The 12,133-nt window shown below is 41.4% G+C and overlaps 1 protein-coding gene across 1 annotated transcript; it reads left to right on the top strand.

The window, feature by feature from the left end:
* The first annotated feature begins 2,011 nt into the window (after positions 1–2,011).
* Positions 2,012–11,502, top strand: slc29a3 (solute carrier family 29 member 3). The gene is made up of 7 exons (XM_020656601.3): positions 2,012–2,146; positions 4,596–4,708; positions 4,794–5,207; positions 7,360–7,442; positions 7,735–7,961; positions 8,108–8,270; positions 8,746–11,502. The coding sequence occupies exons 3-7, from the start codon at positions 4,887–4,889 to the stop codon at positions 9,368–9,370; spliced, it is 1,419 nt and encodes a 472-aa protein (XP_020512257.2). The 5' UTR covers positions 2,012–2,146; positions 4,596–4,708; positions 4,794–4,886; the 3' UTR covers positions 9,371–11,502.
* Positions 11,503–12,133: the final 631 nt, after the last annotated feature.

The raw sequence follows: 12,133 nt of genomic DNA, 5'->3' as shown, positions 1-12,133 counted from the left end.
TCTCTGTCTCGATCCCTAAATGTCTTGGTCTGGTCTTGATCCCTAAATGTCTTGGTCTGGTCTTGTCTCTGTCTTGATCCCTAAATGTCTTGGTCTGGTCTTGATCCCTAAATGTCTTGGTCTGGTCTTGTCTCTGTCTCGATCCCTAAATATCTTGGTCTGGTCTTGTCTTTGTCTCGATCCCTAAATGTCTTGGTCTGGTCTTGTCTTTGTCTCGATCCCTAAATGTCTTGGTCTGGTCTTGTCTTTGTCTCGATCCCTAAATGTGTTGGTCTGGTCTTGTCTTTGTCTCGATCCCTAAATGTCTTGGTCTTGTCTCGGTCTCCAGAGGCGCTGCTTGTCAACAGGCAATGTTGGCGACTGCTTGGGGCTCCAGACCAGTAGGGGGGGGCCCTGAGGGCTGACAAACTTTAAACAAAATCAGTGGCCCCAAAATGTGCAAATTTTTTTCTGACAGCACTCACTCTCCTCGCCCTGCTAAGCGTTGCACCCATTATTGCTGTGAGAAATTACCCGTCTATAGGAGAGAGAAAAGAGGAAGAGCGTCAGGACACTGGCAGACATGATGGTGATGAACGCCAGTTGGAAGCCCCCCCCCCCCCCCCCAATTAATTTTTTTGTAGGGCCCCAACAGACTCTAGAATCTCCCCTGTCGGTCTCAGAGCGTGCTGGTCTCAGGTATGTCTTGGTCTCGGTTAGCGTGGTTTTGACTACAACACTATCATGAAATCTAAAGTGAGATGTTAAGAGTCTAAGGTTTGCATTACAGGTGTGGAACCCATTCATGAAAATATGAAGTGTCGAGCAGATTCCTGAAGAAAATTGAATAAAATATGAATCTTATCATGTCCTATAACCAGAATCTGCAGATTGAAAACTATGATGATGCATTTGATAGCAGAAAGACATGACAAACACTTTGGAGTATATTTTTGGCGCAGATTGGTCCTGCACAATTAGCTCTGTTGTTGCCAGGGGGAAACAGCCGTTGAGCAGCTGTGACTTGGGATAAGATCAACATTTGGACAGTGATTCATTCGATAATGATCACTTTACTCCAACAATGTCTGCTCGACAGTCACGCACAGCTGTGAGCCTGCAGGTGATCACTCCAGGCAAAGACACAAACTCACCTGATATCATGTTTGACCTGAGTGTGTAGGGTTTTTATTTTTATTTTTACAGATGTTTTCACGTCCCACAGGTTCACGGCTGGATGTGTTGTCCTGTAGCACCCTCTCCTGGACAATTTGGTGAACAACTTTTAGGGTAACACCGAGAGAACATGGCAGATTGTTTTCTAATAAACACAAAATATTTATAATGTGAGAGGTATTTTAAATTATTTGTAGTTAATGGTTGAGAAGCTATTACGTTTCTGTGTGATTAAATCAGAACAATTAATATGATATTTTCCAAAAAGCAGATAAATGCAGCATCACATTTATAACTGTGAGAAAAGACAAATTATATCAACAGACATTCACACAACATATAGTACTAAGACCTCTTAACCAATCAGTAGTCATTTATTTAAGATTTTTCTATTGATTTAAAAAGAAAAAAAAAAGATACGGTAGAGACAAGTAATAATTATTTATTTAATAAATCAAAAGTTAAAGTGGAAAAAAAGTTTTGATTCAGTTTTTTATGGTTTCCGTAGCTTATTTACGTTGTATTTTGTTGTTTTTGTTGTTGTTGTTTTCATTGTTTGAAGAGTCCCAGCGCAAGTGTGAATGTTGTTCCTGCTAGTGGTGCATTCACCTAATCTCACAATAATCGGAAAAACGACGGTCACACTGGGGATATATTTATAATTGCGTTCACAAGTCGTAATAACAACTGGGAAAGTTTTACCTTACATTTCGTAACTGTTGGTTGCAGTCTACATGCTTACATATTTCTGATTATTAAAACAAACAATAACATAAAACAAATATTTTCATAACGTCATTGTAACGAGTAAAAGCTCGCGAACACACCGGAGTTGAACACAGAACTTGAGAACTCCGAGCATCCGAGGAGCACGTGAACGCAGCCTGAACAGTGTTGTCAGCTGACCAGAAATGCAGTTAGCTGAGAAATGTGTCGGTGTAACACTTTAAGAAAACTCAGAAGCAACAACAAGGGAGTCTCCAACCGTGAGGTACGTTTATATTTGATTAAAAAAGACATATGACGCGGGTCTAGTAGTTTAACGTTTGCTACGTTTGTGTGTACTAGCTTCTTAAGTTTACGTGTTTACTGTTCAAAGCGGTGATAACGCTAATTAAATTAACCTTGACAAACCTTTTCTACCTTAAGAGTACAACTATTAATACCTAATAATGGCGTGGCATAATCATTTAGCAATAAATAATGATTAAAGACATTAAAACTTTGTCTTTAACCGTCTGTCTGGAGGTATGTGAGCGGTGTTATGGTTCAAACAGTGACCGTGTTAACTGGTTACCTCCGTGGTTACAACAGACTTTGAAGTGCCTCTTTGTTTATTTTTTCAAACTAAAGTGTAAACACTACTTATTATGTACGTCTTTAATGGAAATATAACCAAAAGGAATTTGTTAGGACTCTTAACATCTGCTGTAACTACGACAACAACAAAGCGAGAGTCGCCAGTTAACACGGTGACTCTTTAAACCGTAACACCATGCTGCAGGGATTAATCTAAAATGTGAGACCGTGTAATCTCTTTTCCCTGTGTAAGCATCATGTGAATACTGGTTCCTCATTAGTTGCACACATGATGCTGTAAGTTGCAAGGTCAGCTTTGTTCTGTAATGTCAGTCTTCCTTTAACCTCCTTAAACAATTTCAGTAATAACACTCATTGTGCTTCTGAAAGCCCTGCTTTTTTTTCTATTTCTGTCAGTAGCAGAAATAGAATTAAAGACACGCATCGTTCACTTTGAGAGGCTGCAGTTTGCAGAACATGCGCAGCTGTAAGTCAGTACAGTGACTCAAATAATCATAGACTTTATTTAGCCTAAAATAGCACTTTCTAAAACCAGGTTACAAAGTGCAACAAGGTAATAACAAAGTGGCTTGACAAGATTAGCAGTAATAATAAAAAATAAGACAATCACAAGATGCATTCCAGAAAGTACACACAGCACTCATTCTGACATACAGAGATCAAAAGTGAGGATTACGTATATCCAAATTTAAAAAAAGAGGGGTTTTAAAAGTTTTTTGAAACAGTCTGAAGTTTCAACAGATCTCATTGCAGAAGGGATTGTATTCAGAGTCTGGGAGCTAAAACAGCAAAGGAGCAATCAGCTGCACTTTTGAGTTTCAAGGTGGTGTAGAAGGGAGAATCCGATTTGAAGTGGTGCTGTGGTGTAACAGGGGTTAAAATGTATTTAAGGGACGCACATATATATGTAATAAGCGTGCGCTCGACTCTGTGGAAAGTGCTGAGTGTCTTTATCTGTTGGAACATTTCACTAAAATAATCACACTTTGTATGTTTTTGAATTGCAAAGCGGCGACTCCATTCACTTGGGTCAACGCTGTGACGCAGCAGTGAGTTCATAACCACTACAAACCTTTACAACATTACGGTTGTCAGCATACACAATTTTTTATTTCAGTAACATTGTAGTAAAAATCAAACATACCGAGTCTGATATCTGTTTCGATATCAGGGCAGCAAAAATACACATCCTAAGCACCCCGTGTTGGGAAACCTAGTCCTGCACGCTGCCTAAACTGCAGCGAAACATTGCCGACATGTTTGTTCAGTTTAGACAAGGCTGTCTCTCTGTTTTTGCAGCTTTTGGTAAAAAATATGACTGAAGCTCTATAAGCTTTTGTACTTTATTGATCGTTAAAATAAAGGATATTGTACCCAAAATGTTGGCAACCTAATGCCACATAGCAATGACTCTGAGACTTCCTTTAGAGCTGATTGGAACAGTAAGATAAAGACAAATAGTTCATGCCACACCACGTTCTCTGAAACAATATAGTATGACATGGACTCATCCCCCCATGATGCACCACAGAACGACACAGGAGGACATTCCTGCCTGTGGCCATCAGACTTTTTAACTCCTCCCTTTGAGAGTCAGACACTCGGACACTGGACTATTAACCTGGACTTATTTATTTAACCTCGAAACTGTGCAATCTGTCGGCAAACAGGTCTAAATTTTGTTCATATTGAGCCTTATCAATACACCATGCAATATCTGTTTAATACAGCTCATTGTGTATGTTCATGATTGTAAATATATTTTAAAAAATGTTTAAAATATTTTTTTTCACTGCACTTTGTACATAGCTTATTATCGTGTCTTCCTTACATCTTAACTTATTTCTATATTTCCTACTGCTGTTTTGGGTTTAAGTGCAACGGTAACAACCGAATCTCTCCCTGGGATTAATGAAGTATTTCTCATTCTGATTCTGATGAGGTTGTGTTGAAAATATTATCTTTCTGTTGTTATTGATTTAGACGTTTTTCAGGTTCCCTGTTTTGTATGAACACATCCAGGGAACAGTTGAATTGTGTGACTCTAAAGGGGAAAACTCGGGGAAATAAATGGGTCCAGAAGTGAATGACAATATTAAATAATACTTCAAACACTGCAGCATCACAGGATCTGGATTATTGTGCTGATCTCCGCCAGCCGCAGCACCAAAGTCTCCCCAGACAATGGCTTCACAAGAAAACCCTCCGTCTATCCCTTTCTGGACATGAACAAGTAAGCACATTCAGAACTCTGTTATCACAGAAACATTAAACGATTAAACTGATTTATTTAAAGTGTTTTTTCTTCTCTTTCACAGCTCTCTGTTTGACACTTTCTGCCTTTTCTTTCACTGCCTCCCCTTCCCCCTCTCCTCTTTACTTTGTGAGTGTCCTGCTTTCTGTCTGTGAACATGGACGGCACAGAGCAGGTGCAGCCCAGTCTGAACTCGTCCTACGTCCCGTCTGTCGGAAACCACCATGTATCCGAGGACGAGGAGAGCGAGGACACGATCCCCTCTGCCTCCCTCCTCCCCAAACTCTCCTCAGTTCCTCTGGCTGTCCGCTACAGTCCTGAGGACTCGTACTGTTTGGTTTACATCATCTTCTTCCTGATGGGCATCGGCTCGCTGCTGCCCTGGAACTTCTTCATAACAGCCAAACACTACTGGCTCTACAAGCTGAGTAACAACACTAACGAGGGGAGCGACGAGGAGCAGCGTTCACCGCTCAGTGTGAGTGAGAGAGAGTCCCAATCCGATCGCACATAGCTGATGTCAGTTCACAGGAAGGTGCACATTTGTGCCATTCTGCATGCTTATTATAGAACTGTGACCATCCTGTTAGAGATGTGAGGACTCAGTGTCCTCTCACATCTGACAAAAATCAATTACAGCACAGTCAGAAATACCAAAAGGCTCCTCCAGGGTAACTCAGGTGACCATAGAGACAGAGTCAGGTCGAGTAGATCTGCTTTCAATATGCAAAAAAACCCAACAACTCAAACAAAAAATCAAACAACACCCGTACCTGTTTCAATACCACGGCAACAGCACAATCCAGGACACCAATAACAGGTATTTCCTGTTTATAATTACCCAAAGGAAGCAGGCAAACTCCTGCTCACTGTCTGAATGACACAGGTTTGGTTGGGAATGTTTCAGTGCCTAAAAGTTGCCAGTGTGTTTGTGCTCTCTCTCACACTGGAGATACTTTTATAGAGCATTCAAATAACAGAGATTGTATCATTTAAAAACACGTGGTATGGACAAGTATCAGAAATGTTGACGACCTCAATCAGTTAAGTCTGTAAATAAAAGATAATAACTGCTGAGGCCATGACACAATACATACTGTGATATACATTCAATTGATTTTGAATAATGACCATGTTGTACACAGAATTCACTACATCAGCTGTTCTTTACTGTTGAGAATAACAGCAGCGGCGTAAATCAGAGGCATCAAGTCAGGTCGTCAGAGATCCTAGAAATACATTAAAATATTTGAATCACAGATTTATGGCTTTGGTGTTATTGTTAACTGCTCCATAGGTCAATTGTCTTTTAAAACTGTCACAGCTTTGCAGCCGTATCAATTCTGTAACATCTGCATTGATATATGTTTTTGCAAAGAGGATATATTACCATATCGAGTATTAGTGCACAGCCCTAATCTGTACACACATTTAGTAAAAACAAAATAGACAAACAATGCTTCAAATGGTTTGCCAAACTTTGCATCGATTTGTTTTACTGTGACATTTAAAGCCGGATCTGAGTTCACTGAGAAACCAAAGCAAACATCAGGAAGAAGAAAAGGAGGCCGAGTTTCATCTCCTCTCCTTTCACTTCCTCTAACTTTCTGTGAGTTAAGTGAATGCAGATTCTTTTTGGGGGCTTCCAACCAGCATTCATCACCATTATGTTATAAATACTCTGACAGAAAAAAAGAGGAAGGTAAGCTCACTGTTCAGCTCCCAATGAGCAACTTTACTCTAAACAATGAAACGTATCAATCAAAGGATCTTCTTCAGGCGGCCTCTCGAGAAGATCCTTCAGCTTTTACACTTTTTGTCCTGCACCTGTCCTAAATTGCATGCAAGTGTTATTTGCAAAATATAAAGAACAATAAAAACCTTCAGTGACTTTTATTTACACACTGAAGTTTTCACAGGAATGATGCATGCTACACTGAGCAAGTGAGAGCTGTCAGAAGGGCCCCCTTTAGGGAGGTTTCATACTGTCATTGCAAACTTCGCACATTTTGAGCCACTGCTGTGATTTAAAGTTTGTCAGCCCACGGGTCGCCCCCTGCTGGCCTGTGGGGCCCACAGCAGTTGCCGGCCTTACCTGGTGACAAGCATCACCTCTGGAGTTTAGGTTGCCAAAATATTGGATACTTTGATACCAAATATAATACAAAGTTTTTGTTTTTTAAATGATCGATAGCATCAAAAATGACCAAAGCTTAAAAGAAACTACAGATCTTCCATCCTACTTTAACCCAAAGCTGCAGGGAGCAAAAGAGAGAGAGAGAGCAGTGGTCCTTTCAAATTCACAGGTTGGTGATAACTGAGTCATTTTGGCGTTTCATAAAGATTCAAAAGTTGCATTTATCTTTCTTAGAAACAGATGAAGAGCAGAGTATTTCACACCGTCTAAATTGCACAAATCTGAAACAATGCCGGTGTATCTTTGCAATCAAGACTGTGCAGGAGTGTCCATGCAATTGTTTGTAATTTAATCAAGACTTCATCCAACACTGGGTGACTAGGATTTCTAGTTTTGTTGCCGTGGTAACAGTTAGAATCAAATCCAAGTTTAACGTTCTGATGTTGTGACCATCTTATTTTTGAGTTGACGATTTTGTGTTCTGAATCAACAGGATTACTTTGAAAGCTACCTGACCATCGCCTCCACGGTGCCCTCTGTGCTGTGTCTGATACTCAACTTCTTTTTAGTGAACAGGTAATCACACACACAAACACACACACACACACATACACATACACACACAAACCTGCACACACAGCTCAATCCTACCCAATTGATTTCCTTATTGAGTCCCACACTGTTCATCTTGTTCCACCTTTGTGAATCACCTCTAAAAGTTAATATATATTGTGCAGCTCATGTCCAGTCTTTGCTCTTTTAGCATGAACAGCAGTCAATGGGAGTTATTTTCAGCCTTTAGTCGTCTCATAGACAACGAGGCACGAGAGGAAACTCTGTCTGTTCCTGACTGTAACTGTGTCGGCAGGTTGTCTGCACACGTGCGGATCCTGTCGTCTCTTTTTGTGATCCTGGCGGTGTTCATCGTGACCACGGTGCTGGTGAAGGTGGATGTGTCGGACTGCAGGACGGAGTTCTTTATGGGCACGCTGGCCTGTGTGGCGGTCGTCAGCGGAGCCTCAAACCTTTTCTCCGGCAGCGTGTTCGGGATCAGTGGACACTTCCCCATGAGGATTTCACAAGCCCTCATATCAGGTGCAGTCTCCTTCCACTTCAGGGACTGCTCTTTAACGTCAGCTACTAAACTTTTTAATAAGAGAAAATGAACATTTTATCTGTCATTTCATTTGTTAATTATCTGTAAAGGCTCTTTAGACATAACAGGTCCTGTCTTCTCCCAGGCCAGGCCATGGGGGGCACGCTGAGTGCTGTAGCATCAATCGTCGACCTGGCAGTGGCCAAGGATGTGACGGACAGCGCTCTGGCTTACTTCCTGACAGCCGACGTCTTCATCCTGATCTGCATCGTCACATATCTGTTGCTGCCCAGGCTGGCTTACTCAAGGTCAATCGCAGCCTAACAGTTAAACATACTTTACCTTTCAAACATTTTATTTACTTATTTAATTCTATCATTTTCCCTTTTTTTTTAAATCAACTTCCATGACAATTTGGATTGTAGATATTCTTGTGATAAAGCAGTGTGCATCTGCTGCCGGTTATTTTTAATACTGCCACTAGATGGCGCCAAAGTTCAACAACTTCAGAATAATTCTGTTAGTTATAAATTTACTTTATCTGATTATTTCGTTAGAGCATTTTAAATGTTTTTTTTTTGCTGCTCAATTTGATCAGAAGAAATGCATTTAATACACAAATCTTAATTATTTGATTCTGCAATAAAACACATTCGACTAACAAAGTTTAAAATGTTATTAAAGTTTACCCTGACCTTGAAGACATTTGTTTAAATGTGGTGTATGATATTGAAAGTGAAGCTGTGATTCAAACATGCTGCTGTCATGTTTTCTTCTTTTCAGACACTACATGCTCGCAGCATCAAGCAGCAGTTCGGCTGCGATAAACGAAGGGGGGGGAGCGGCGGGCGGCGGAGTCTCCGTCCCCCCGCTCAAACCCATCCTGAGGAAGACGTGGGTGCTCGGCCTGAGCGTCTTCTACGTCTTCTTCGTCTCCATCATGGTGTTCCCCGCCGTTTCCTCTGGGATCCAGTCCGTGCACAAAGACAGCGGCAGCCCCTGGACGACCACTTACTTCGTCCCCCTGACCAGCTTCCTCCTGTACAACGTGGCCGACTTCTGTGGCAGGCAGGCCACCGCCTGGCTGCAGCTCCCCGGTCCCACCAGCAGGGCGCTGCCTGTGCTGGTGCTGTGTCGCTCCGTCATGGTGCCGCTCATCATGTTCTGTAACTACCAGCCGAGAGACAATATCCACACTGTGCTCTTCACCCATGATGTTTACCCTGTGGTCTTTAACTGCCTGCTCGGCCTCTCCAACGGCTACCTGGGCACGCTGCCGATGATCTACGGCCCTAAAGTGGTACCTCGAGAGCTGGCCGAGGCCACAGGAGTGGTCATGTCGTTCTTCCTCACGCTGGGACTGGCTGTGGGGTCGGCCTTCTCTGTTCTCATTGTGCACTGCATCTGACCAGAGAGCGATAACCTTCTCATAAAACAGTGTTACAGGTGGATGGTTACAGATAGCAGCTGGACTGATGAGTCATCGGACCCCCCAGCTGATAAAACAAAAACCAGCAGCAGGAGAGTCGCTCTTCTGCCGTGAGGGAAACGTGCTGCTGATAAGCCTCTTGATTCCAAATTTTTAACCACGAGTCCCTCGACGCTCACATTGACCGTACATTCAGGTGCTGCTCGGGTGCTAAGGGTTCCCACATTGGGGAAGTTGTTCTTCTGACACTTGTGTGTTTTCAGGAGTTTTACCCAAATGTAAGCTGTGAAAACTAAGGTTTTCAATACATTGTGTTTTAAAAGGTTACAATCCAGGAATAGCTGCATGCAGACTAACATGAAGAAATCCATCAAACATTACACTCACCTGCACACCGTCTAAATTACACAAATACATCTGCAATGTTTGAAATGTTGTCAATGTATTTGTGCAATTAAGGCGATTTTTTTTTTAATGCAACTTTTGATGATTCAAAACTTTTAAAAGAAAGAAATCACCCAGTATTGGGTGCCTGGTTCTTTCTGTTGCTGCAGTATCAAACAGTTATCACTTTCATTAGATTTGTGCTCGTATCATATTGAAGATTAATATTCTGTTATTGTGACAAACCTTGTGAAAACAACAAAGTTGTTTCTCAGATTAAATTCCAGGTCCAATCATGTTTACAGCGACAAACGGTACAAGACTAAAACCATATTACACATTAAAGGAAGAATGTGCGACTTTTTGATCCACTAGATGTCGCCCTTGAGCTCCAGCATGAAACCAAAACAAACTTCTGTTAGGCCACGCCTCCTCCATACTGAAGCCTCCACTCTCCTCCAGAGACACACCCCCAACCCCCCTCCACTTTCATTTGTACAGAGTTTTGAATAAGAACGCACTATATTTAAGCACCATTAAGCGCAATCGGCGGATAAAATTGTCCTTTGCTCGAGCTGCAATCACCTGTGTGCTGTTAATGTTAGCATGCTAATGTTAGCGCTCTTTAGTTAGCTTGTAGCTTCACATTGAGCATTAATTTACACAGAATGAAGGTGATCTAATGACACTTACATGACATTTAATTAATCAGTGAGTATGTTCTTCTTCTCTCTAGTTCTTGACTAAAACAGCTTTTATACACAAGGGGAGGAGCCGGCCGTCCCGTCCATGTAAACACGGCTCTGACAACAACACAGCCAGCGGGACTCGAGCTTCTCCCTCATTGTAGACAGTCAGGACTCAGAGAGATTTACACAGGATAGATTTTATGTTGCACATTCTTCCTTTAAATGTGGGGAAAAAAGTTAGATGCAAAACAAGAGCTCTTAAAAAAAAAAACGATTCTTGGCATCAACACGTTTTCTTTCATGGACCATCTTCCTGCTGAAGAACGTGGTTAAGTATTGTCCTCATCTGACTTCTGCAGAACTTTGACATTCAGGGTTATTCTGGTTTTTTAACAATATGTACGTGAACAATGTGTTTACACTGATAACAGTCTTGATGTGAGGAAGGTGTTCTCTTAAACTAATTATGTAACCAGTGCCGTCATTAAGGGACTGTTGTTTAATCACAAATGTTTATCATACGATTGACATGTTTTAGAAAAACTACATTTTGCACATGTTTCGGGTTTAAGGGGAGAATGTTTGTGCCAAATAATAGTGAGTGTTGTTTCAGTTCAACTTGAACACAAAGAGGTCAAAGAAGCTCCACGTCCTGCAGGACAGAGCTGAACGACATGTGGTCACTGCTAAGTGTTTCTTTTATTGTAGAACTTTATAAACTGAACATTTACAGTCTTAACTTTTAAGTTTCTGTCATTTATCATAGCAGACTTGGTAAGAGACGTTAATCTAGAACGTTGTATTGAAGGTTGTTTTTAAGATCATAATCTGCAAACTGCATGTAACCGGTCACCTTTTCCAAAATGACAGTTTTGTAGTTTTATTACTGCAAAATAAAAGTTCTCAGCCCGGGCTCGAGTTAGACCTGTGGCTCCTTTCCCGCATCTCAATCCCCACTCTCTCTCTCTGTCCTTGATTTTCAACTCTATCCACTGTCCTGACACTGCAATAAAAGAGTGGATACTGAGGTTCCATGAATCTGTTTCCTGATCTATTAAAGCTCCTGCTCTCTTGTGGACAAAGCAGTACTCATTTCAGAAATATTTTCTGCTAACTAACATGTCAATCACAGTGTTTTAGTACTCAAAATCGGTCTCTGCCTCATTATTCCTCGATCTCAGACTGGGAGGACTTCGGATTTAAATCAAGAGCACCACTGATGGGCTTTTTTTCCACGTTATTGCTGTGATTAGAAGGAAAACACCTTTTTCTGAAAGAACAAATAACTTAAATTGATTAAGTTTGATTTGTATCCCCCGGTTACAGCCACAACCTTTCCGGTGTTACGGTGTAAGTGAGTGACAAAGATGATGATTTTTATGGTCTTAGTTTTGACCCTGTCACGATCGCTAAAGGTCTTGGTCTCGGGTTACTGTGATCTTGGTCTTGACTCGGTCTCATCCCTTAATGTCTTGGTCTTCTACTTTGAGCACGCCGGTCTCAAGACTAACTGATTGTCATGTTTCTCTTTGCAGAAAAAGGCATCAGTAAAGATTTACATCCGTTTCATTACAGCAGCTTTAAAATGACCATCCTGTGATCAACAAGGAGACAATCTAGAAGGGTTTGCTGCAGTTTACAGTAGAGTAACAACATGGAACTTCTTGGA

This window comes from Labrus bergylta, chromosome 10, assembly GCF_963930695.1.
Source record: "Labrus bergylta chromosome 10, fLabBer1.1, whole genome shotgun sequence".
NCBI lineage: Eukaryota > Metazoa > Chordata > Actinopteri > Labriformes > Labridae > Labrus > Labrus bergylta.
Note: the sequence above shows the minus strand (reverse complement) of the source record. Positions and strands in the feature narration are given on the sequence as shown.

Excerpts from the sequence above, each read along its gene's own strand:
- slc29a3 (XM_020656601.3), top strand. The coding sequence starts at position 4,887 with ATGGACGGCACAGAGCAGGTGCAGCCCAGTCTGAACTCGTCCTACGTC. Across the intron at positions 5,208-7,359 it reads AGCAGCGTTCACCGCTCAGT|GATTACTTTGAAAGCTACCT; the intron begins GTGAGTGAGAGA and ends CTGAATCAACAG. Across the intron at positions 8,271-8,745 it reads CCCAGGCTGGCTTACTCAAG|ACACTACATGCTCGCAGCAT; the intron begins GTCAATCGCAGC and ends TCTTCTTTTCAG.